Source organism: Tiliqua scincoides, chromosome 4, assembly GCF_035046505.1.
Source record: "Tiliqua scincoides isolate rTilSci1 chromosome 4, rTilSci1.hap2, whole genome shotgun sequence".
Classification (NCBI taxonomy): Eukaryota; Metazoa; Chordata; class Lepidosauria; order Squamata; family Scincidae; genus Tiliqua; species Tiliqua scincoides.
The window spans coordinates 208202561-208227791 of NC_089824.1; the positions used below are offsets into that span (position 1 = coordinate 208202561).

The following is a 25231-nucleotide window of genomic DNA, read 5'->3' on the forward strand; positions in this document are numbered from 1 at the left end:
ATTCTCAAGGTTTCCGTCTGTTCCTCAAGAATAGGTTGGGAAGCCTATTTGTCATTCAGCCTCTCCCTTCCACCACTACCAGACACAGAGGTGATGATACTCTATTATCAAGCTGGTGACATCTAGCAAGGAGGGCTTCCCACTTAGGAAGAATATATCATGCTTTAGCACAGCTGCCCTGCCAAACCCCAAGAGAAAACAGAACACCCCGCAGGATGCCAACTTCTGAATATATGTATTTTTAATGTGAGTGTAAGCACAGGCAACAGTGTACAGCACCTTGATTGAAATTTAGCAAGGATGCTTTGCAGGTCAGATTTAGTGTGTGGGCCACCAGCTGGCAGTCTGGATGAAAGAAAATGACCTAAAAGCACAGTGGTGAAGACTTTCATTTCCCTTCTAGCTACTGCATCTCGTTCATTGGAATTTGCCTATTCAGTTCTCCCCTGTTGTGCTGTCTTTCCCCATAAATATTTTTGAACAGATTTCAATATGAACAATGTAGATATTCTTGTTTAAATACTTGCCTTTCCCTGGAGGGCATTATCTGGAGTGCTTTGTAATCCCGCAGTTGCTTCTTCAGCGATTACAGTTACACCTGGAGCTTCTGCCTTCACCTCCCCTTGGCTTTGGTCTTGCAGTTTTTTGTTCTTGTCTTTTGCTTTGTCCACTTTGAAGAGTCTGTCGAAAAAGGTCAGCTCTTTCGGCTTGGCCAAAGCGGCATCCTCTGCCTCGGTGGATGGCGTGAGTTCAATTTCGCTCAGCGATGCTTCATTTATGTTTTTATCGGAGGCTTGTTCTGGGACAGCTGCAGCAGCCAGGTCCAAGGGCTCACTCGACGCTTTGTTCGCCGGGGGTGCTTCTGAGCTGACATCAAGCTGAGCCGATGCAACTGATGAATTTGTCGCTGGCTCTTCGGTACGTCCTGGTACAGGCCGTGAAAACGCCAAGACAAAACGGGATCTGGCAGCTGGCGGGGCTGGCTTGGCCTCCTTCCCAAGATTATTTCCACTGGCCTCAGTGACGGAGCTTATCTCCATTGTCTTGGGGGAAGAAACGGCCACATTATCCTGGACAACACTCACTCTTGCATCCACTACAAGTGCAAACAAGAAAACAGCAATTATCCGTCGCGAGAGGAAAGATGCACTATTAATCATAGCTGCCTGCATCTTTAATGGACTGATTGTAAACTGCAGTGGCCAAATAAACACAGTGTGTACGTGTCATTCGCATCACAAAGTGTGAGCTTTGACCTATCGACCTGCATGTGGATCTGGCTTGTCCAAACCCCCTATATTGTCACTGGCCCACTTCCAATGGACCACATTTTTATGACAGAGGAATGCTTCCTCAACAGGATGACATGGCTAAAAGGAAGATCCTCCTAATCAGCTGCAAGTCTTTTACTTTTTAAATTGCTTAATCCTATTGTAATACAACATGCCATAATGACACGGGGGGCAGGATTATTATTTATTTGAGAGGCAAACTACAAAAGCATAACTTCCTGATTGTAGCTCTTTGTCGATCACAAGAACTTGAAATTGCATGAGAAGTTCCATGCTGGAGAAGTCAGAAAGATAAAGCATGCTTTGACTTAGTTGTAGCCAGTTCCTTTAAATCTGGGAACAGAGAAGTCTTGAAAACTGACAAACATTCTTTGCATTGTCTCTGAGCCAAAGGTAAAATTCCAATAAGAAAAGGGAAGTTTCTCTTTACAGGAAACAGCATAAAATTCCCCTAAGGCAGGGACATCAGAAATACAGAAGATCCCAGGTGCTGTTTCCAGGAATTAAAGTGGTGGAACAGAAACAAACTTTTATTGAATAATGGATAATCATATCCTCTTAATGTTCCCTGCCCCCTCCTTTACCGAATCCACTGTAAATCATCTTTTTCACTACCCTTTCTTCTTTTGTGCAAAAACACACATTAGGTGATTATTACACATTATCTTTTGCACCTATCCCTTGAGAATTCCCATGCCACATCTAAATGGATATTTTTCTGAGGGCACAATCCTATCCTGCGCTGGAACAGGCAAACTAGGAGGCTTGCTCTGTATCCAGCGCAGGATAGTGGCCATAAGCAGCTCAGCTAGAGGTAAGGGGAAACATTTTCTCTTACCTTTGGGTGAGGGCTGCTGGCTCCTATGGGTCTCCTCGGACTTGCGCCACCTCTGGAGGGTTGGCACACCTCTGGAGGTGGCACAAGTCTGAGGAGAGCAGAGCTACTTGAAGTTGCACCATTCTTCCCAGGAATGGGAGTTGGAATCTGGCAAAACTGCTGGATCCCAGCCCCACCTACCGCTCACCACCTATCTGCCCCCAGTGCTGCCCACCACCCACCCTCCCCCCGCCCAGGAATGCCTCCCTCCCTCCTCCTCCTCCCCGCCTCCTCCATGCCTACCTTTCATCCTTGCATCAGCTCATCCGAGCCAACGCAAGGCGCTGGGGAGGAAGCTGGCTCAGTGGCTTCTGTCAGCCTCCACAGGCCGGCACTTCTTGGAGCGCCAGCCTGGCTCCCTCTCAAGGAGGCGAAATGTGCCTTACAGCACGTTTGAGACCCTCCCGGGTCTAACTACCAGTTAGGATTGCACCCTCAGTTTACTACACTGGCAAAGTATAATCACGATTTCCTGTTTTGCTCCAATAAAAATGGTCTTCATTGACATCAGCATGATGCTGCCTTCAGCCTTTTCTCTAATGTTCTAGTAATTGATCATAACATTTAATTAATTAAGGGCGCAATCCTAACCAACTTTCCAGCATTGACTTAGCTACAATGCAGCCCCCAAGGTAAGGTAACAAACATGTCCTCAACTTGAGGAGGCCCCCTTGACTATCTCCCCACTGCTGGATGCAGTGCACACCACACTGGTACAGCTATGTCAGTGCTGGAAAGTTGGTTAGGATTGCGCCCTAAATTAATAAACTAACTAACATCTCAATTCTAACCTGACCTGGAGCAGGCCGGCTGATTGGCCTGCCCTGCATCTGGAGCAGGGCTGGGCTGGGTTGCAGCACAACTCAGAGTAAAGGGAATTCATTCCTCTTATCCTGTGTCATGTGGCAGCTGCCCCTATGGGGCTACTTGGATCTATGCCACCTAAAGAGGTAGCACAGATCCCAATGGCTGGGTGTACGGCTGGGCCGATCAGGAGGAGGGTTAGGATCCAGCCTAAGTGCCGGATTCTAGTTCAGCCCCCTCCTAGGGCCAGTCCTCCCAACAGACTTTTGCAACATCTCCAGCCCAAAAGCATTCCTGGATTGCACTCTAAGTAATGTAATCATTTAATTTCTTGCAGTCAAGACAGCACACAACAAACGCTAAAAATAAACAGAAAAAGTCAAACACCATCAGACAAAAACCAAGCCAGCAAACAAAGGACAGCAGTAATGGCAGCTGCCAAGAACCACCAACAGCAAACAAAACTTGCAGCACTGCACCAAAACCAGCCAAAAGAGATGCACTTTATGCCTCTTCTGAAAGGCTACATACAAAGAGACGTTGCAGAAGTTGGAGAGAGGCTCGTTCCACAGTCTGGGCGCTATAAATGTAAAAAAAACCATTTCTAGACTTTGAAGTTGGTAACCTGCAGCCTGACCCTGTGGTCAAGAAGGAATCAGACATGCCTGGAACTCTCTTAGATGCTATAAATAGTTCCATCTATTAGTAGGGGCTTTTCCTCCCTACAGAAGCCCATCCAGTTCCTCCAAACTGTAGAATCCCCAAGCCATGTTCTCTTGTCCTTGAGAAGGGCCAGGCTGGGAGCTTGTGGAGCTTGCTGCCAACTCCACAACAGTTTTCGTTTCTCATTTGAGCAGTAAAATGGTGCTTACCAAGTTGGAGCCCCGCTACCTCAGGGTTCTAGATCCCAACATGGTGGGATTTCCAGGTGCTCAGGATGGGGTGGAAGTTGAGGGCCCCACAAGGCTGTCCCAAGACATTTTGATTCCTGAAGCATAAAATCTAAATGGCACACCCACTAGCACAAATTAACATGGGAAGTTCTCCAGTGTAGTCACTGAAATGAACATGAACTACTCAGAATAACTTCCGGGTAGACTGCACCCATGGGTCTCATCTGTCTGCCACTTCCTCTCCCTTAACCCATAGCTTGTGTGAGGGCTATCCCATCCCACCATTCATTAGGGAGGGACCTCAGGAGGGCCTTTGTTACTTCCTATACTTCCTTAGGTAGGCCTGCCTCCTACTTCAAGAATTTTGGTCCTAGAGGAATGCTTCTGAAAACTTGCCCCTTTGTTAATCAACATGCAGTACAATCCTACATTACGCTGGTGCAAATTCCTGTGCTGGCCCAGCCAACTCTCGAGGCGGTGCAAACGTACTTTATAGCACATTTACAACCCTCCTGGGCTGGCACAAGGGACTTGTGCCGGCCCAAGGTGCAGTTAGGATTGCGCTGATATACTCATTTTGCATTTATGGATCAATAACATGTTAGATTCTGACTTGAAAATGACATAGGCTGCAATCCTAACCACACTTTCCTGAGAGTAAGTCCTGTTGAACAAAATAAGACTTACTTCTGAGTAGACCTGGTTAGGCTTGTGTCCATACTTATGCAAGTAAAGCCAAACACAAAGATACAGTCGATTTGTATAGTGGACTGACTATTTGATGCTATGGTGGAGTCAACCCATTCAAACATGGGTTGAGTTACAGGTGGGTCATTTGCTTAAGCTGCATCAGAAGGCAAACAGTAATAGGGGGTGACAGAGGCCAAAGAGCTAGCACCCTTTGCTGTACATGGAACAAAAGATAAGGACCCAGGGACAGCTCTGAGTTCATTAGGCTCTACCCCATCCTGGAGCTTTTAACTGCAGAATCAGGACTGCCTTTAAAAAGGAGTGTGTCCACATGAATAAGAGGAAGGTGAGCTTTGGCCTATCCCTGAGGCTCCATCTGGCCAAAGAAATAGCTTGGATTGGTTGACTATCTGGCTGCCCTTGTTATTTTAGCAGATTGGCAGGCTTACTACACCCATTACTAAATACAGCATGCTGCTAAATACACAGCTTAAGTCAGGGAACTGGGAGGTTCAAAAAAAGTCTACAAAATAAATGACATGGGGAAAAATGAGAAACTTAGGGCCCTATGCTATTCTTGCCTCCCCCCCAACACAGTCGTGATGAAAATGGGCATACTATATTCAGTGGGGGGGGGGGGGTCAGAAAGCTTCAGAGAGGAAAGGGGAATTATTTCCTCTTACCCCTCTGTAAGCCTCCCATTCTGCAATGGGTGTCCTTGGACCTAAGCCAGCTTTGTAGCTGGCACAAGTCTGAGGAGAATAGAAAAAAGGAGTGGGGAGGCTGCAAAATGAAGGAATAGGATCTGGTGCACTCCATCGCGGCCAGTTCCACTCCCTCTTGCAGTCTCCCCGTCTCCCTGCTCCCCATTCCTTCCCTCTCCCTGCCCATATTTTCCCCCTTCCCACCCACCCCCTACCCTACCGCTGCATTACCTGCTCTGGTGGGCGTGCAGGAACCAGCGAAAGCCCAGGAGCACTGCTATAGGTTCCACTATAGGTTCTAGCACAGAAGTAGGTTCCACTGTCACAATACGTTCCAGCTGGCAACCCAATCCTATTGACTGTTAGTTAAGGGATCACTTAATTCACTATAATTTGTGATCACTTAATTCTCTCATTGATTATATACAAAGCTTTGTCGGAGGAGGGCTGTATCCTGGTCATGATCCAGCGACTCAAATTCACTTCTCGTCTAGACAGGCTGGTAGACAGTGCTGGGGGAGAGGTAGCGGTTGTGGAGCATGTCGGTACCAATGACGTGGGCAAGTGTAGCTGGGAGGTCCTGGAGGCCAAATTTAGGCTTTTAGGCAGGAAGCTGAAAGCCAGGACGTCAAAGGTAGCGTTCTCGGAAGTGCTACCTGTTCCACGCGCAGGGCCAGCTAGGCAGGCGGAGATCAGGGGTCTCAATGCGTGGATGAGATGGTGGTGTAGGGAGGAGGGGTTTAGATTCCTTAGGCACTGGGGAACATTTTGGGACAAGCGGGGCCTGTACAAGAGGGACGGGCTCCACTTGAACCAGAATGGAACCAGACTGCTGATGCATAACATTAAAAAGGTGGCAGAGCAGTTTTTAAACTGATCCCTGGGGGAAGGCCGACAGGAGCCGAGGGGCATCAGGTTCGGGACTCCTCATCCCTATGGGATGAGGATGGGGAGGTTAGAGAACAACAAGACAAAGGCAGAGTAGGAGAAGAAATTGGGAAAGGTAGCGTGATGGGATGTGATAGACGGTTTGGCACAGTGAGAGGATGCGGGGACAAAGGAGCTAATAAGCAGCCCATCCTGGGGCATTCTGTGTACAAATGCTTTTATGCAAATGCCCGAAGTCTCCGAGCAAAGATGGGAGAACTGGAATGTCTGTTGACAAGGGAAAACATTGACATAGTGGGCATAACGGAAACCTGGTGGAATGCGGAAAATCAGTGGGATACCGCAATCCTGGGCTATAAATTCTACAGGAGGGACAGGCAGGGGCGTGTTGGAGGTGGGGTGGCCGTTTATGTTAAGGAAGGGATAGAAACCAGCAAAGTAGAGATTGAAGGTGGGTCCGACTCCACCGTAGAATCTCTGTGGGTTAAATTACCAGGCTTGTGCAGCGATGTAATACTGGGGGTGTGCTATCATCCAGAAATCGGATGGGGACCTTGAAATGAGGAAACAGATCAGGGAGGTGACAAGGAGGGACAGGGTTGTAATCATGGGGGACTTCAATTATCCTCATATAGACTGGGTCAATTTGTGTTCTGGTCACGATAAGGAGACCGGATTTCTTGACGTGCTAAATGACTGTGGCTTAGAGCAGCTAGTCACGGCACCCACCAGAGGGCAGGTGACTCTGGATTTAATATTGTGCGGTACACAGGACCTGGTTAGAGATGTAAATGTTACTGAGCCATTGGAGAACAGTGATCATGCTGCGATCCGTTTTGATGTGCACGTTGGGGGAAGAATACCAGGCAAATCTCTAACAAAAACCCTTGACTTCCGACGGGCAGACTTCCCTCAAATGAGGAGGCTGGTTGGAAGGAGGTTGAAAGGGAGGGTAAAAAGAGTCCAATCTCTCCAGAGTGCATGGAGGCTGCTTAAAACATCAGTAATAGAGGCCCAGCAGAGGTGTATACCACAAAGAAAGAAGGGTTCCACTAAATCCAGGAGGGTGCCCGCATGGCTAATGAGCCAAGTTAGAGAGGCTGTGAAGGGCAAGGAAGCTTCCTTCCATAAATGGAAGTCTTGCCCCAATGAGGAGTATAAAAAGGAATATAAACTGTGGCAAAAGAAATGTAAGAAGGTGATATGGGAGGCCAAGCGAGACTATGAGGAACGCATGGCCAGCAGCATTAAGGGGAATAATAAAAGCTTCTTCAAATATGTTAGAAGCAGGGAACCTGCCAGAGAAGCGGTTGGCCCTCTGGATGGTGAGGGAGGGAAAGGGGAGATAAAAGGAGACTTAGAGATGGCAGAGAAATTAAATGAGTTCTTTGCATCTGTCTTCACGGCAGAAGACCTCAGGCAGATACTGCTGCCCGAACGGCCCCTCCTGACCAAGGAGTTAAGTCAGATAGAGGTTAAAAGAGAAGATGTTTCAGACCTCATTGATAAATTAAAGATCAATAAGTCACCGGGCCCTGATGGCATCCACCCAAGAGTTATTAAGGAATTGAAGAACGTTTGAGGGGGTAAGGTTTAAATGGAACCAATATGTATCCGATCCAGCACATGTTAACGTATTTCACAGTTGATTTCCTAGATAAAATCATTGATTCAAACATGTAATCTGAACCTAGATCCACCGGAATGTTGTATCCTTAGGCCATATTAGAAAGTTATGCCCCTGTGTGAATGGAGGTAATGTAGGTGTGCAGGGTAAGTATGGAGGTTCAGCACACTCTTGCTTTCATATCCAATCATGTGTATAGGAGAGACTGAAGAATCATTGGATCTGACCTTGTATTAGCGGTTTCTCACTTTGGTATGCCCACATTCAGTATTGATTTCTTGTTTCCAGACAAAATAAGAGTACCCTGCTCCTTAGTGAGATGTGATATCACACATACATGTACATATATAGACAAATCTTTACTTTCTTCCCTGGATTTACATGATATGACTTTCAACAGCTTATGTAAGTAGCTCGACAGAGTAATGCAACATTTCTTGAAATTCAAGATCCAGAACATTTTAGACTGATGCACAATTATTTATGGCTTTCCTAAATGTTGCATACCAGTGCAGTAAAACTGTGCCAGTTTTCCAGCAAGGCCAGGCTTGTTTCTAAGACAAAAGACTCCACTTCATTGCATTAGCCAAAGTTTTGAAAGCGTTGTGCTAAGATGGCTTTTGGGCCCACTTCTCACACCAGGATTTGAATACATGGGTGTATCTTTCAGTAGCCTTAACCATTATGCTGTGCCCAACTGGATACAGTTATCTGTACATTTCCATGGGTCCATACCATGGGTCACTCCTGGGTTCATTTTTACAAATCCACAATCTTTGCACACAGTAGGCAGACTGTACCTGCACTGAATGGAATGTGTGAATAACTGTACTCATGACATGGAAAAAGAGGGGGAAGAATGGGATGGAGATAAGCGCAGAAAAGGGATGGGTTGAGGGTGGAAAAGGTTATTAGTAGTAGTGGCTCTGCCAATATCCAATCCCTCTTCCTGGCCTCAATCCACCCCCTTGCATCCATTTGGAGTTGTGTCAGCGACAAATGGCAGGCAACCACAGAGGCAGGTTGGGCCCATCAGAGCCACATCACCCCGGAGCCAGTCCCAAGTGCACACAACACAGATGTGGACACAAGCACAAGTAAATGTGTTTTGTGGAGAACACAGTATGGAAGACAAGAGTGACAAGGCCGGTTTTATGTGAGTCAGAACCAAGTCAATACCATTAATCATTCCAAGTTCTACTACACCCACAACTTATACATGATATTGACATATCAGCTTTTTTGGACTAAACATGCACCTCCACCTATATTAGCGTACACAGTAAATAGTCCTGTAAGTTCAGACAGCAACAAAAATAAGGATGCTGAGAACAGGAGTCACTGGAAATGCAATCATCTCAACTCACAGATTGACTTTTTAAGACCATCCTGCAAACCTCAATATGTGGAAAAGTTCTGTGGGGATTAGTCAGCCACACCAATTTGTCTGAACTGTAGCCTTGAACAGGAGCCAACAGCAGTCTAGGTTCCTGTTCGCGCCCAGGGAGCACTGCAGTTCCATTGCAAAGCTTCCTCCCAAAAGCCTTGTTCTGCTCTCCAAAAAACATGCCCCACTACCCCATGTTCTGCCGAACTACTTTCCGTGTTCAGCTTTGTTATAGTCTATGGTTAGCATTGAGCTATTCAGTGCAACCTTCATACTTGGCAAATGCAGATTTCTTTGTTGTTGCCCAAACTTCAGGGTAATTCTGGGAAGCTGTTGACCATGACTAAGCTTGATCCTAGGAAATGTGGAGGAATCAAGGACACAGTGCTATGAACATGTGCAGAGTGAGCAAGGCTGGCACAGCCATCAGGCTTTCTGAAGTGGTGGCCTCAAACAGCAGAGAGAGGGCATGCCCACCTCCATCCGCACGTGCTTTCACTGTTCTGTCTTCTCTTCCCATTCCCTGGATTGGAAAAGGAGGCACAGTGGAAGACCAAATGTGGGGGTTTAAAAGTCTACCTAACCCACCACTCTTGTCTCTCCCACACTTTCTCTTTTGCTCTGTTCTCCCTTCCATTTCCTACCCAGATAGAGGGAGGATCAGAAGCTGCTGTATCACCAACTAAGCAGGTAAAATTTGGCATGTCACCGAAGGTGCCTGGAGGTCTTCGTCCTGAGAGTGAGATATGTTATTTCCCCCACAATTAACAATCTCAGATCTCCAGACATCTTAATTTATGGACTAAGCAATAAATCTTCTCAGTTAGAGAAGGGAATGACTTTCAGGTAAGGTGGAAGACCAAATGTGGGGGTTTAAAAGTCTACCTAACCCACCACTCTTGTCTCTCCCACACTTTCTCTTTTGCTCTGTTCTCCCTTCCATTTCCTACCCAGATAGAGGGAGGATCAGAAGCTGCTGTATCACCAACTAAGCAGGTAAAATTTGGCATGTCACCGAAGGTGCCTGGAGGTCTTCGTCCTGAGAGTGAGATATGTTATTTCCCCCACAATTAACAATCTCAGATCTCCAGACATCTTAATTTATGGACTAAGCAATAAATCTTCTCAGTTAGAGAAGGGAATGACTTTCAGGTAAGGTGGCCAACTCTTGAAATAAGAAAATTCTGGCAGGGCCTGGAGACAGCACAAGCCTAGCAATTTGGAGCTGGTGCAGAGGTGAAGCACAAAGGTGGGTCCTGGGATGGTTTTAGGCAGTTCCTAAGAACATAAGAACAGCCCCACTGGATCAGGCCATAGGCCCATCTAGTCCAGCTTCCTGTATCTCACAGCGGCCCGCCAAATGCCCCAGGGAGCACACCTGATCACAAGAGACCTGCATCCTGGTGTCCTCCCTTGCATCTGACATAGGCCATTTCTAAAATCAGGAGGTTGCACATACACATCATGGCTTGTAACCCGTAATGGATTTTTCCTCCAGAAACTTGTCCAATCCCCTTATTGATTGATTGATTGATTGATTTGATTTGTATTCTGCCTTTCTCCCCGAAGGGCACCCAAGGCGGCTTGGCCTTTATAAGGCATCCAGGCCAGATGCCGTCACCACATCCTGTGGCAAGGAGTTCCACAGACCAACCACACGCTGAGTAAAGAAATATTTTCTTTTGTCTGTTCTAACTCTCCCAACACTCAATTTTAGTGGATGTCCCCTGGTTCTGGTGATATGTGAGAGTGTAAACAGCATCTCTCTATCCACTTTATCCTTCCCATGCATTTTTTTGTATGTCTCAATCATGTCCCCCCTCAGGTGTCTCTTTTCTAGGCTAAAGAGGCCCAAATGCCGTAGCCTTTCCTCATAAGGAAGGTGCCCCAGCCCAGTAATCGTCTTAGTCGCTCTCTTTTGCACCTTTTCCATTTCCACTATATCCTTTTTGAGATGCGGCGACCAGAACTGGACACAGTACTCCAGGTGTGGCCTTACCATCGATTTGTACAACGGCATTATAATATTAGCTGTTTTGTTCGCAATGCCTTTTCTAATGATCCCAAGCATAGAATTGGCCTTCTTTACTGCCGCCGCACATTCCAAGGGCAGACCCTTCTAGTCATTGCATATGTGTTGCTAAAAAATCCTACCCCAATGGATGGGGAAAGATCTATTCTAAAGCTTTACTGGCAACTGACTCCAAATCAATACAATCCACCCCAAACCAAACCAGGCAAGGTTTATCTCTGGTCAGTTAGCAATCCTATTTTCAAGGAAGCTAGATCCCTTGCCATCCCGCTTGACAAATGAAGTACTATCAAAACCCCAGTCAGTCTGGGACCTGGACCCTGTCACTCCACTGCCGCTCCCTGCTGCTTGGAGGGATTTTAGATTTCACATGAGACTTGATGGCTGCCTCCCTGTCTGGAGGTGAGTCTTTCCAGATTGTTCTGATCGAATGAAGATCGTATTCATTCGTATTCACTGCACTAATGCCACAGGGCTTCTGTTTTTCAAAACTGATTTCCTATCTTGTTCTTAAACACACACCTTTATGGACTAACCAGAATAGTCATGCAAAAGCAATGCGAGGACTCATTAGCAGGGAAGGCTTTCCTCAGGGGTGTGTTAAGTTATGCGGTTCTTGTCTTCCACAAGATGTCATGCAATTTTGAGCTCCCTGGTGGCTCCCTGCCATTGCTGGCTCTCAGCCATGGCCTATAGACCAAATGTGCTTAGTTCCTTCTTAAATTACAGGTTTTGCAAATATCTGTTGTGCCTAGAAAAGAAACCATTGATATTTTTTATTGGTCAAACTGTTTGTCAGCCTAGGTTGCAAAGCTAGATTCATTTACCTGGAAGTAAGTCCCACTTAACTCAATAGGACTTACTCCTAAGCAGACATGCATTGAATTTCACTGCCAGTATTGTATTGGCAACCTTCAGTCTGGAAAGACTATGGTATTGCGCTCTGAAAGGTGGTTCTGGCACAGTGTCTAGTGTGGCTGAGAAGGCCAATCCGGGAGTGACAATCCCTTCCACACTGGGAGCAAGTGCAGTCTGTCCCTGGTCTGTCTCCCTGGCTATGGGCCTTCCTTCTTTGCCTCTTAGCCTCAGACTGTTGGCTAATTGTCTCTTCAAACTGGGAAAGGCCATGCTGCACAGCCTGCCTCCAAGTGGGCCGCTCAGAGGCCAGGGTTTCCCACTTGTTGAGGTCCATCCCTAAGGCCTTCAGATCCCTCTTGCAGATGTCCTTGTATCGCAGCTGTGGTCTACCTGTAAGGCGCTTTCCTTGCACAAGTTCTCCATAGAGGAGATCCTTTGGGATCCGGCCATCATCCACTGCCAGTAAAAGTCCACAAAACAGAAAAGTGGAATTTTTTTTCGTCCAGACCAGGATTCCTGTGAACTAATGAAGCCACAGCATTTGCCTCTACCATATATTTATCTAAGAAAAATGGCTCATATGCACATGCACACTTAGGTCAGACCTAAGATTCCTTTCCATTCTGATTAGTTCAGCCTACCTGTGTTGACAAAGACACTGCAAAATATTGTATTGATCCAAGGCGAGCCAATTTCACATGGGCCCCCATTCATTTCAGTATTTTATTTTTAGTATATTAGACTTGATGCCAGCATGTTATGTGAATGCATTTGATGAGATCTGAACTTTTAAAATGCTACAAGGTATATGCTTTTAACAATTATAGTCAATGGGGCTTATTCCTGGGTAATAATTTCTGTGGATAGGATTGCAGCCTAGGATTGTAAAAAAAATTTCCTGCTTGATTATGTCACTACTGGCCATGACATCACTTCCAGGTCAATGACATCACTTCTGGGGGGGGGGGGGTTTCAACAGATTAACATTCTAAAGAAGTTTTTTAAAAAAGTGGGTCCTGGGCTAAATAGTTTGAGAACCATTGCATCTTTCATCTTCTAAGGCAGGGTTCTCCAAACCCCAGCCCAAGCGCCAAATCAGGACCTAGGGAAGATTTTATCTGGCCTCTAAGTTTCCCCGGCCTCTCAGGGCTAAAAATAACTCAAAAGATGCCAGGCTGGTTGGCAACCTTCAGTCTCAAAAGACTATGGTATAAGCCTACAGCAGCGGGTATTCCCAGGCAGTCTCCCATCCAAATACTAACCAGACCTGACCCTGCTTAGCTTCCAAGATCAGACAAGATTGGGCATGTGCAGAGTTATGCATTTTCTGGATATATTCCTCATTCACCCACTAAAGGTGCTGAATGTAATGCACCTTCCTCTTCCTGTGCAAGTCAATTTTGCCCTCTGCTCCCCTCCTCCTTCCACCCCTACCCCCTTATTGTAGTCAATAATCAGTTCTCCATTTATTTATTTATTTTCTGGCCCTCAACACCGTGTCAGATAAACAATGTGGCCCTTGTTTGGAGACCCCTGCTCTAAGGCCATCATAGTTGCCTACTCTCATTTTAGATGACATAGCAGGTGACACCTGAAATACTGCATATTATAACTTTTTTCCTGAAAATGTATGTTGAGAGCTTTCATCTGATGCTTCATTTGTCTCCCTACTACCATAGATGGCTTCCGTGCCACACTGTTTATCAGTAGGTTCCCTTTTTGGTTGGCAACCTTCAGTCTCGAAAGACTATGGTATATAAGCCTACAGCACCTGGTATTCCCAGGCGGTCTCCCATCCAAGTACTAACCAGGCCTGACCCTGCTTAGCTTCCAAGATCAGACAAGATCAGGCATGTGCAGGGTAACAGTTGCTGCTGTTCTTATCAGTAGGACTGTTGTACATTTGGCTATGTTCCTTTAAGTTGAATAACAGTTTACTACACAGTAGCTTAGCAGGCAAAGTATTTCCTTGCAGGGATATGTGATGGGGAAAAAAAGTTACTTTCTAATTGCACAGTTCCATGCATGTCTACTCAGAAGTAAATCCCTCTAAGTTTAATGGGACTTACTCCCAGGTACATTCTCCTGGGAGTAAGCTCCATTTAACGAAATGCTAATTATGTACGCATAGACAGGCATAGGAATGGTCCATTAATCTTTGTACATCAGACTGTTGCTAAAGGCACAGGAGCCTGCAAATTTAAAAAAAAAAAAAGTGATAACCCTAGTGAGTACAATTTTCCCCCCAACCTTTCTCATCCTTATGCACTTGTATATTCTCACACACCCATATTGATTCAATATTGGGCCAACAACTCATGCAAAGATTTCAGCATGTGCTAGCCACAGCAAAAGTTTACCCATGTTGACTCCCTTCCGATTCAGCCCACACCAAGGAAATCATGCATAGAATTCAGCTTTTGGCACACCAGAGCAAAACAGAAACATTTCAGTGGCATGCTAAAGCTAAATGCTCCCCATGCTGAGTTCACCACAGGTAGCTGCATGTCAACTATCATGGGGACTATTTTCAGCAGTGCATGCGAGTGCTTCAAACTTCGTGCATGTCTCCTTCCTCCAAAGAGCTCAGACCAGCATGCTTGGAGTGTTCCCATTTTATGCATTCAACTACACTGTGAGGTTAGTTGACCTGAGAAACAGCAACTGACACAAGGTTAACCAGTGGACTTCACAGCTGAATTGCTTATCTTGGTGCAAGTCCAGCACTCTACCCATGAAAGAACACTGGCTGCACCCTAGCACGATACCATCTTGTGACCAACACAGCTCAGTCACAATTACAGCAGTTGACGGAGAGGGTTAAGACCAGCCTGTCCAGAACATACCTGCATCACCATTTGCATAAGGAACAGGCTGTGCATTTTGGCTTATGACAGGCCCATTCTTAACATTGTCTGGAGGTTCAGAGGAGACCTGGAATGGAATATCAAATTGCAAGTTAGTCATTGGAACCAGCCTGGTCACAAACAAACTCTTGTAGCACTAGGTACACCCTAGCAACAGACAATATCTGAAAAGCAGTTTCAGTCTCAGTTTCTCTCTCTCACACAAACACACACAGGGCAAAAAGGTAATTTGAATTTGGCCATTAGTGTTTAACAATGTTACATCTTATTTCTTCTTGATAAGATGTATATCATGCTGTATGGAAACATATTGAGATTATTGTACTGTATTCACGTTTATCATCCAGACAAATAGCAGGGAGGTGGGAATTTCCCTGGGACCACAACACTGAGGAAAGGGTTAATCCTTTCCCCAATGCCATAGTTCTTATTTGAATGCAGCCCAGTTGTGCCTTAGAAAGAGAGAGAGAGAGAGAGAGAGAGAGAGAGAGAGAGAGAATGCAATGCAATGCAATACAGTAATATTTTTAATATTTTGTACAGTCTGACCCTTTGGGGTGGTATTTTACAGATTGTATTGGTGAATTCTTGCCACAATTTGACTGAGGGCCCAATCCTGTCCAACTTTCCAGCTCCGGTGTAGCCACAATGCAGTCCTGTGATAAGGGAACACATTTTCCCATACCTTGAGAAGGCCCCAGTGACTGCCCACCACAAGATGCAGCACACACCACACTGGCACAACTGCAGCAGCAATGAAAAACTGGATAGGATTGGACCCTGAGAGCCCAATCCTATGCATATCTATTCAGAAGTAAGTCCCATTGTAGTCAATGTAGTAAATCCCAAAGTAAAGTAGTCATTGTTACTTCCATGAATGTGTGCATAAGATTGCAGCCTTATATAAAGACCTCTGGCCAAGGCAAGGCACAAGGAAAGGTTACCTGTGAATAAGCTGTTCCTTGCACGACTTCTTGGTCTTCATATTCTCTTTGTGCAGACCATGTGTTCCCCATGATGGCTATATTTGGGAGAAAAGAAAAACACAAAATTGAAGTTTAGGAAATGTCTGCTTGGGTTTATCCATGCAGTAAAGCAAGCATGTATAGCAGAATCCATATGAGTATGTGCAACAGAAGGGCAATTACTAGTACTACTTGACTACTCAGAAGCAAGTCCCACTGACATCAATGAGACTTACTCCTAGGTAAGTGTGCATAGAAGGAATAGATGTTGTTATTCATTAAGCATGTTATTCAATCATTTTTAATTTTTTAATTTTTAGTTTTTTAATTTTTATTTTTAAATAATAATGCAATTATTTTTAAATAGCCTTGCAGCTCCCATCCCGAAATAAATTCACCCAACCCCTTTGCTACTATCTCTCAAGTTAAGTAAGTCCTGCACACTCGGGCTTTGACTGGGTAGGTGAGGTTGATTTGTGAAGTACTTTCTTTTTTGTTTTTGCCTAGTACTTTCAACTGCTTTTCAGAGTGCTGTCCTCTATCTGCTATCATTTGTAAACACTGAGATGTAATGGCTGCAATGTGCCGTCTTCTTTTTTCATACCATCTAACTTTAAAAAAGAAGAAGATAAACAGGTCTTTTTAAGGCCAAACTGGACACGGAATTCACATTGTCTTTTCACAATGTAGTCATGGGGTGTGACCAGTCCGAACTGGTGTCATAAGCAGGGTGACCAGGCATCCTCTTTATCCAGGACATGTCCTCTTTGTTAGCCTTGTGTCCTGGAAAAGACCTTAAAAATTCTCCTTTTCCCTGTGAGCCAGCCCCTGCAGGCAGCGCATAGCCTTCTGGTAATTAATAAATTATATGTAATAGTTTTAAATTTAATAAGTAGTATAGTGTTTAAATTAACCACATGAAATCAATATATGAGTGTATATAGTTTTTAAAGGTATATATTTATACACTCAATATACGAGTGTATAAATATAGCAAAATAGTTTTGTTTTGTCATGTCCTACATTTTTCTTGGTGTCCTACATTTTAGGATGCCTTGTCCTCTTGCGGTTTTGACATCTGGTCACCGTGGTCATGGGGGGGGCACTTTGTTAACTCTTTTCCCTTTCACCAATTTCCTATCAAAATCCCCCCAGCTGCTATTAGCTGCAAACTGAGCACAACTGTAAGTTTTCCAGTTCATGGCTATCAGCAGCTTTGGGGTGATATTTGAATTAGGATTGCAGCACTGGAAAAAGGGTTAGACCCCCTCCCATTTTCCACAAGTCCAGTCCAAAACAGGGGTTCTTTTGGTGGTGTTTTACAAAAGAAAATGACATTGAGCATGCCAATCATGGAATTCCAGTGTCACAGGTAGTTTGGCTCGTTCACTCATCCTAAAAGGTGCCACACATGGGAACTAGGAACTGGAAGGAATTTCTTTGAGTTAAAACTTTGTCTCTTCTGCTCAAGGCTGTCTGGTAGGAATGGAGTTGAAACATACCCTGAAAAGACAACATTAATGGACTGTGTCTGGTACACAGTTCAGGAATAGTCTCTCCTCTAAACTTGTTTGACGGCATTTGTGTTTGTTATCTATAAAAGTCCTATTAAAGAGGTGGAGTTTGATTATTTATTATAAGAACATAAGAAGAGCCCCATTGGATCAGGCCAAAGGCTCATCTAGTCCAGCTTCCTGTATCTTACAGCAGCCTACCAGATACCTCAGGGAGCACACAAGACAACCAGATACCTGCATCCTGTTTCCACTCCCCTGCATCTGGCACTCAGAGGTAGCCCACTTCTAAAATCAGGAGGTTGCCTACATCCATCACGTCTTGCAACCTGTGATGGACATTTCATCCATATATCTGTTCAATCCTTCTTTAAAAGCATCTCTGGCCAGATGCCATCACCACATCCTGTGGCAAGGATTTCCACAGACTAATTATATGCTGGGTAAAGAAACTAAGGGTACAGTCCTAACCAGGTCTACTCAGAAGTAAGTCCTATTTTGTTCAATGGGGCTTGCTCTCAGGAAAGTATGGTTAGGATTGCAGCCCAACTCTCCCAACACTCAGTTTTAGTGGATGTCCCCTTGGCAGTTAGATTGTGGGAGAAAGTGGCACCTGGGTGGGACGACTTAACATCCCCATCCATGCGCCTCTTTTGCACTTTAAATTGCACCCACCACCACCATTTTGCATATGATTGGAGTAGATCCATTTTTAAAAAGAGGGTTCTGCAACCATCATGTAAAGGAGGGGTTATTAGGTCAGTAATTTTCAGCCTTTTTCATCTCAGGGCACACTGACAGGGTGCTCAAATTGTCAAGGTTCACCATCAGCTTTTTGATAATTGACAAGGCACACCATGCTGCTGGTGGGGGACTAATATCCCCCAATGGCCCTAACGACCCTCCCCCAAATTCCTGTTGCACACCTGCAGACAATTCATGGCACACCAGTGTGCCACGGCACACTGGTTGAAAATCGCTGTATTAAATACTACAGAGGACTGCCTGACTCTTATAGCAGTCAGAAACTCACACTATTTCAGCACTGGATAATTCTACATGATAAACCTAATTGCTCGTACATTTTCCAGAAGGAAGCTCAATTCAGGACTAGATCACAAGCCTGGAACATAGAAGGCACAGACGAATGCAGCCTACATTCTGCTAAGAGAATAGGAATGTTGATCATGTGAAATGTGTCCAACATGTGACTACCTGCTGCTAAATAAATATCCGGTTCTATAGTCAGCAGCACTCCATCACAGATGCCACTGGTGAACCTGCCCGGGAGAGGCAGGCAAGACTGGGAAAAGCCTTCCAAAATGCTTCCTCTGACTTTGTGCTTTCCTCATACGGATCCCAGGAAATATTTTCCCAGGAAGTGAATGCAAACCCCATGAAGCTGGAAGAAAAATGCTTCTGATCAGTGTATGCTCAGCAACAAGAGTTTGTCTGCTCAGAGGCAATGGTGAAGGGAAGGGATGGGACGGGAATTAGTCAGACGGAGTAAACAAGAACCACCCTTGCACAATTCAAACAGGCACACATCTGAGCTCATGCCATACTCCCAGCCTTTAAAATAACTTCCAATCAGCCTTAGATGCAAGCCTCCAGATTGTACATGCCCTGCAGTCAAAACTTCTCATACAGCTAACTCGCATTACTGACATGTAGCAAGCACACACACACCCCCTGAAGAGAAAAGCAGATTGCAAGGAGGGAGATTTGGCATGGAAAAATGGCTGGTGAAGGAAGGGTTAGCCCCACACAACACTTCTCCATTCTAAATACAGCCCCTCCCAAAGTAATCAGTGTTACATTCCATGCATTTCTCTGCAATGTATAGAAAGCCCCTTATTCCCTCTTGCTGTTTGTTTCACATGAGCTGTCTACTTGTCTGACAAGTGTAATGTGAAAGCTAGACTGCGATCAAGCAGGTTCCCTTAATTCCAAACAAATGTGGACTAGCCATAACTACCCAGTGGTGACAGAACTCTGCACATGTTCAGAGACACTTTAGAACTTTCCATCTTTATTATTTTTAATTATATACTACACATATCCATAGGCAGACAAGCATTTGTGAGCTGTTTTTCTGCTGCATATTTGGGGCAATATATAAAGATGAAAGCAAATTCTAAAAAAAAAGTAATAAAACTTGAAAGCAAAATACTCAGTGTCAATAATGCAAAGAAATGCCGGTGAGTGATCTGGTTATTTGAAATTTCTGTTAACCTGTTTAATGCTTTGTAATAGTTCTGATTGTGTTCTATGCTGCTTTGGGCATCTCTGTTGTGGAACAGTGCCTTGTACCTTGAAAATAAAATTAAAAGGTTTGGGATACAAAAGCTGTATTCTAGACCTTGCAGGTGCCAACTCTGTGGCTAGGCTTAAAAATAACCCCTCTCCCTGAGCTCAGCCTTGGATTCAATTCCAGTTCTGAATCAATACTGATCACTGTGTTACTGAACAGAGCCCTTCCCACCCAAGAAGTATTTCCACCTTCAGAGATTAGGCAGGTAGAGAAAGGAAACGGGGCCTTCTCTGTCATGGCCCCCAGTATACAGAAAGCCTTTACCAGGGAGTATCACTTGGCTCCAAATTGTTGCCTGATGCCAGGTAAAGACCTTTTTATTTGTCCAGGCCTTTCAGTATGTTAATTTGCAACTTTTAATGGCTGATTTGTTTGCTCTTCCACTGGTCTTATTGTTTTTATTAAGCTCTTGTTGTTAGTTCTGTATGATTGGTTTTGTCTCCGATCTTTTTTTTTTTTTTTGCCAGATTTTACTATCGTAGTTTATTGCTATGTTGCTACCCATGCTGGATGCTTCTTATCTGAAGAGTGGCATTCCGAAGGTTGAAACGAACAGCACAATCCTAGGGATGACTACTCAGAAGTAAGTCCTCCTGAGTTCAATAGGCCTTACTCCCACATGAGTGTTTGTAGCAGCAATTTTCAACCTTTTTCTTTTCACGGCACACTGACAAGGCACTAAAATTGTCAAGGCACACTATCAGGTTTTTGACAATTGCCAAGGCACACCATGCTCCCAGTGGGGGGCTGACATCACCCACTGTCCCTACTAATAAATGACCTCCCCCCAAATTCTTGTGGCACGCCTGTGGACCACTTGTGGTACACCAATGTGCCATGGCACAGTGGTTGAAAATGGCTGGTGTATAGAATGGTAGCCTTACTAAGACAATTCTCACACTAGGATGAAGTGGCAGTCGCAAATGATGTGCAATTTCTTAGCGCATCATCCTGTACTTCTCAGTATTGCACAAAGAGTGGCATTGCGCAAACAGTGCCCTCAGTGTTTTGTTTTAATTTTTTAAAACAAAAATGTTCATTAAAAATGTTTTAATTTTTTAATTGCACACTTCTTTGATTGTTCACGATTATTGCACTTTAGTTTTCATTTCTTTTGCATTTTGATCCTTTTTCTCTGTTTTGTATGCTGCTTTGAGCATGCCATTTATTTGGAGGGAAAGGCAGGAGATAAATCATTTGAATCAATCAATCAGTCTTGGTCCAGTCACATGAACTTTGTCTCAACCTAGCCTGCCTTACAGGGTTGTTGTGAGGATGAAGTAGGATATTTATTTATTTATTTATTTATTTATACAGGTATTTATATACCGCCTTTCTTTGGTCGTCAGATTTCTCCTTAGACTTTAATCCAAGGCGGTTTACATAGGCAGGCTGTTCTAAAGCCCCGTAGGAATTTTTACAATTGAATAGTTCTAGTCTTTCATAGAACTCCTTGTTCCAGCTGGATTCCTTCCCGGTCTGGCCTCTCTCTGGCCCTTCGCCTCCCACGCTCCACTTGACAGCAACTCTTCTCTGCCACTGAGGGTCAGCTCATCAGTATATCAGCGTGTCGTCAGTTCTTGGGTACTTCCGGTTGTTTCGAACTGGCAGATCTTCAGGCATACAAGGCAGCAGCTCTACCAACTGAGCCAGACCTCCTGCCCTATTCTTGCCCTATTATACCTATATCATTGGCTGAGATGCTCTTATAGGACATCTTATAGGAGATGTCCTTATAGGCCCCTCAGATAGTCTTATAGGGCAGTGTTTCTCAAACTGTGGGTCGGGACCCACTAGGCAGGTCGTGAGCCAATTTCAGGTGGGTCCCCATTCATTTCAATATTTTATTTTTAATATATTATATTTGATGCTACCACGGTATGTGACTGCATTTGGGGAAATGTTACAGATCTGAACTGTTAACAGGCTACTGTGTATATGCTTTTAACAATGACAGTAAATGGGTAAATGTGGTAGGATAGCAGTCTAAGAATGTTTAAAATTTTCCTGCTCGATGATGTCATTTCCGGTCATGACTCCCGGTGGGTCCTGACAGATTCTCATTGTAAAAAGTGGGTCTTGGTGTAAAAGTCTGAGAATCACTGTAAGGGATCCTGGAGTTCACCCCCTGGCTTTAGTGCAGGCACTCAGCTTTTGGGCAGGCACTCACCTTACTTCTCCGCTATAGAAAGTTACAAATTCCCTCTTGCTCCTTTCTTTTCAGATCAGAAGTGTCAGTCTTCATCGAGGAGGACTCAAAAGTCACCCTAGCTAGCCATACTGACAAGCAGACAAAATTACACTCTTTTTTGCAGCTCAAGAAGTTGCACCCCAGACAGCTATGCACCCTATGCACCCCAGACAGCTATTCACCCCAGACAGATTCCTATGCACCCCAGACAGCTCTCTCTCTCTCTCTCTCTCAGTGACTTGTGGCAGAGAACAGGGCAGAGGAAAGAAAGAACCACCCAGCTCAGCAGACTGGGCATTTTCACAATCTGAGACAGACCATAGTCACAAAGATCCAACTTACCTGGTGGAGCCTCTCAGGACAGACCTGGGCAGGCACTGCTGAGCTCCCCTGGGGGCTGTTCTGGGACAGGTGCTGCAGTCCTTATGGAGAGCTCTTCCCGATGCCAAGAGGTGCTCCTGCAGGTGCCCAAAGCAGTCTTAAGGAGGAAGCAGCACAAGCACTAGGTGGAAACACACGGAGAGGGTGGAGTTCCTGTCAATAAACATCCCTGCCCTCAACTCTTTTCCTGGCCTTCAGGGCCAACCTAACCTGTTTGGTCAGAGACACACTTTCTGCAACTGACTGACAGCCCAATCCTATGCATATGTATTCAAAAGTCCTGTTATAGTCAATGGGACTTGCTCCCAGGTAAGTGTGGATAGGATTGCAGCCTGTCCCTGCTGGCTTGGTGCAATTTCTTGGAAATTGTATAGCCAGTTCCGTGTTTTTGTACCTTGACTTGAAAATAAATTGAGAAAGAACTGGAACAAACCAGAATCAAAATAATGAAGGGTTCTCCTCAAGAGCCAGGATGGTGTAGTTGTTCAGAAGTTGGAATGAGACCTGGAAGATCCAGGTTCAAATTCTCACTCAGCCGTGAAAGTTCCTGGGTGACTTTGGGCCAGTCATCATCTCTCAGCCTCGCCTACCTCATAGGGTTGAATCCTGTGTTGGCAACCTTCAGTCTCGAAAGACTATGGTATCGCGCTCTGAAAAGTGGTTCTGGAACAGCGTCTAGTGTGGTTGAAAAGGCCAATTCGAGAGTGACAATCCCTTCCACACTGGGAGCAAGTGCAGTCTGTCCCTGGTCTGTCTCCCTGGCTATGAGCCTTCCGTCTTTGCCTCAGACTGTTGGCCAAGTGTCTCTTCAAAGTGGGAAAGCCCATGCTGCACAGCCTGCCTCCAAGCAGGCCGCTCAGAGGCCAGGGTTTCCCACTTGTTGAGGTCCACTCCTAAGGCCTTCAGATCCCTCTTGCAGATGTCCTTGTATCGCAGCTGTGGTCTACCTGTAAAGGAGAGGAGGAACTGTGTACACCATCCTGAGCTCCTTGGAGAAAGGGCAGTATAAACATAGGGGGGAATAAAATAAATAATAATCCCTCCACAAAAAAATCCTGCAGCACTTTTTAAACAGTGCAATGAACATGTGTCTGAGTGGAATGGGGGAAACTGGGATCCCTGCCTGCAGCCTGCCCTGAATGTATTTGCTGTTTCATGGGCAATTTCCCTCTTGGGGCAAATAGCAGCTGTGGAGATTTCTGTTGGTTTTGTGCCAACTTTGCAACTCTACTCCTCTTATAACAAAAATATTGACTGGGTTGTCATTCTTATTTTAGATTGTGGGAGACTTCTGCCTGAAGGGTAGGCGATTAACATTTTCATTGTCAATGAATGAATGAGTCAGGATCAGGCAGGAAGGTTGGAAGGATCTGCAAATCTAAACCTTGTGCCAGATGGATTGCACCCAGAGAGTCATCCAATTTTCTGTGTACCTAAAGAAAAAGTGTGCTTATTGGGGCCTTACTTCAACCTGGGAAGCCAAAAGAGAGCAAGAATGGAGAATGCACACCAATGGCGTAGCTACAGGGGGTGCAAAGTACTAAGTTTTGCAGGAAGTCTCACCGCAACTTGCAAGCGACCCCTCTCCTTTGGAGCCTTTGGATCCCTTTTGCTCCCACTGCCTGGAATAGCTCCATAGGGGAGGGGCCCCTTGCACTCTTTGGTGAGGCTCCCTGCAAAACTTAGTGCTTTGCACCCCCTCCAGGTACGCTGCTCATGCTCACAAGCCTGGATGCAGAAGCTACTGGGAATTCCTGGGAGCCCAATTAAAGGAAGGGAGGGATGAGTCCCCACTGCTAACTGAGCAAGAGTCACTTTTTCAAGTGGCCCACCTCTTATATTTAGCAGGGGGAGAGTAACTGACTGATCTCATCCCAGCACAAGGTGTTTTCTAGTGGCTGTTTGCTGGTGTTCTTCTGTATCTTTTCAGATTGTGAGTCCTTTTAGGACAGAGAGCCATTTAGTTATTTGATTTTTTCCCCCCTGTAAACTGCTTTGTGAACTTTTTTGTTGAAAAGCAGTATATAAATGATGATGATGATAAAATCATTGTTAGGAATTATAGGAATGAAAGCTGAAGAGGAGAACAAGATCTGCTCTCTGGCCTCTTCAGAAAACTGTTTTTAGATGCCACTTCCTACAAGGCACCTGGATTTACTTTTTTTTAAAAAAAATATTTTTTGCAATCTTGAATGCAGCACATATGATACAAATATATATGGAGCTGTCTCCTGCTGAGTAAGCCATTAGTCCATCTGAGTCAGCATCTTCCGTACTGACTGATTGCTGCGCTCTAGGGATTCAAGCAGCTGTCTTTCTCTGTCCAAGCTGGTGATGCCAGGGATTGGACCTAGAGCAGTCTGGGTGCAAAGCACATGCTCTGCCACTGAGTGACCACTTGGTAATTCAAGAGTTCCTAAGCCAGCATCTCTTTCACACAGCAAAGTGAGGGCAGTCCATTGAACAGACTTGTCTCTTGTTTGGGTTATAGACAGATGACCAGGAAGGAATTCATCATTTCCTTGCATTCTCTAACTCTCTGTGCAGTGTCTGGTTTTCCAGATCTATTCAAGCCAGATGCCAAATCTATTCTACTGCTACATGCTTCTGCACCACTTCTCCAAGTTGCAAAAAGTTCCAGGAGAAGCACAGGATCCCTTTTTTCAGCTTTCCAACAATATTCACCATCACAAGGATTCTTCTTAAAGTGAATAATCTTTTAGGAATTAAGAACCCGATCCCGAGCTCTTACCGCTGGCAGTGCGCACATACAGCTGGCTCCAGGTGTTGCAAATACGCTGTAAAGCATATCTGTGGCACCCAGAGAGGAGGGAGCAGCACCACTGGGCCAGCACCAGTCAGCACTGGGCCTCAGCACTAGGAGGATGCCCATGAAGAGCTGCCGGGAGCCGCCGGGCAGTGGTACAGCTTTTTGGGGTGGGGGGAA

At 45.2% G+C, this 25231-nt stretch overlaps 1 protein-coding gene and 1 pseudogene across 1 annotated transcript in view; both read right to left on the reverse strand.

The window, feature by feature from the left end:
• Nucleotides 1–15935, reverse strand: part of BCAS1 (brain enriched myelin associated protein 1) — a 63928-nt gene extending 47993 nt beyond the window's left edge. Inside the window, exons 1-3 of the mRNA XM_066626209.1 lie at nucleotides 15864–15935; nucleotides 14899–14986; nucleotides 528–1096 (exon numbers count right to left, since the gene is read on the reverse strand). Coding sequence (XP_066482306.1) covers nucleotides 528–1096; nucleotides 14899–14986; nucleotides 15864–15935 — 729 coding nt within the window. The remainder of the gene's footprint in view (nucleotides 1–527; nucleotides 1097–14898; nucleotides 14987–15863) is intronic.
• LOC136650022 (5S ribosomal RNA) lies at nucleotides 13812–13931 on the reverse strand (annotated as a pseudogene).
• Nucleotides 15936–25231: the final 9296 nt, after the last annotated feature.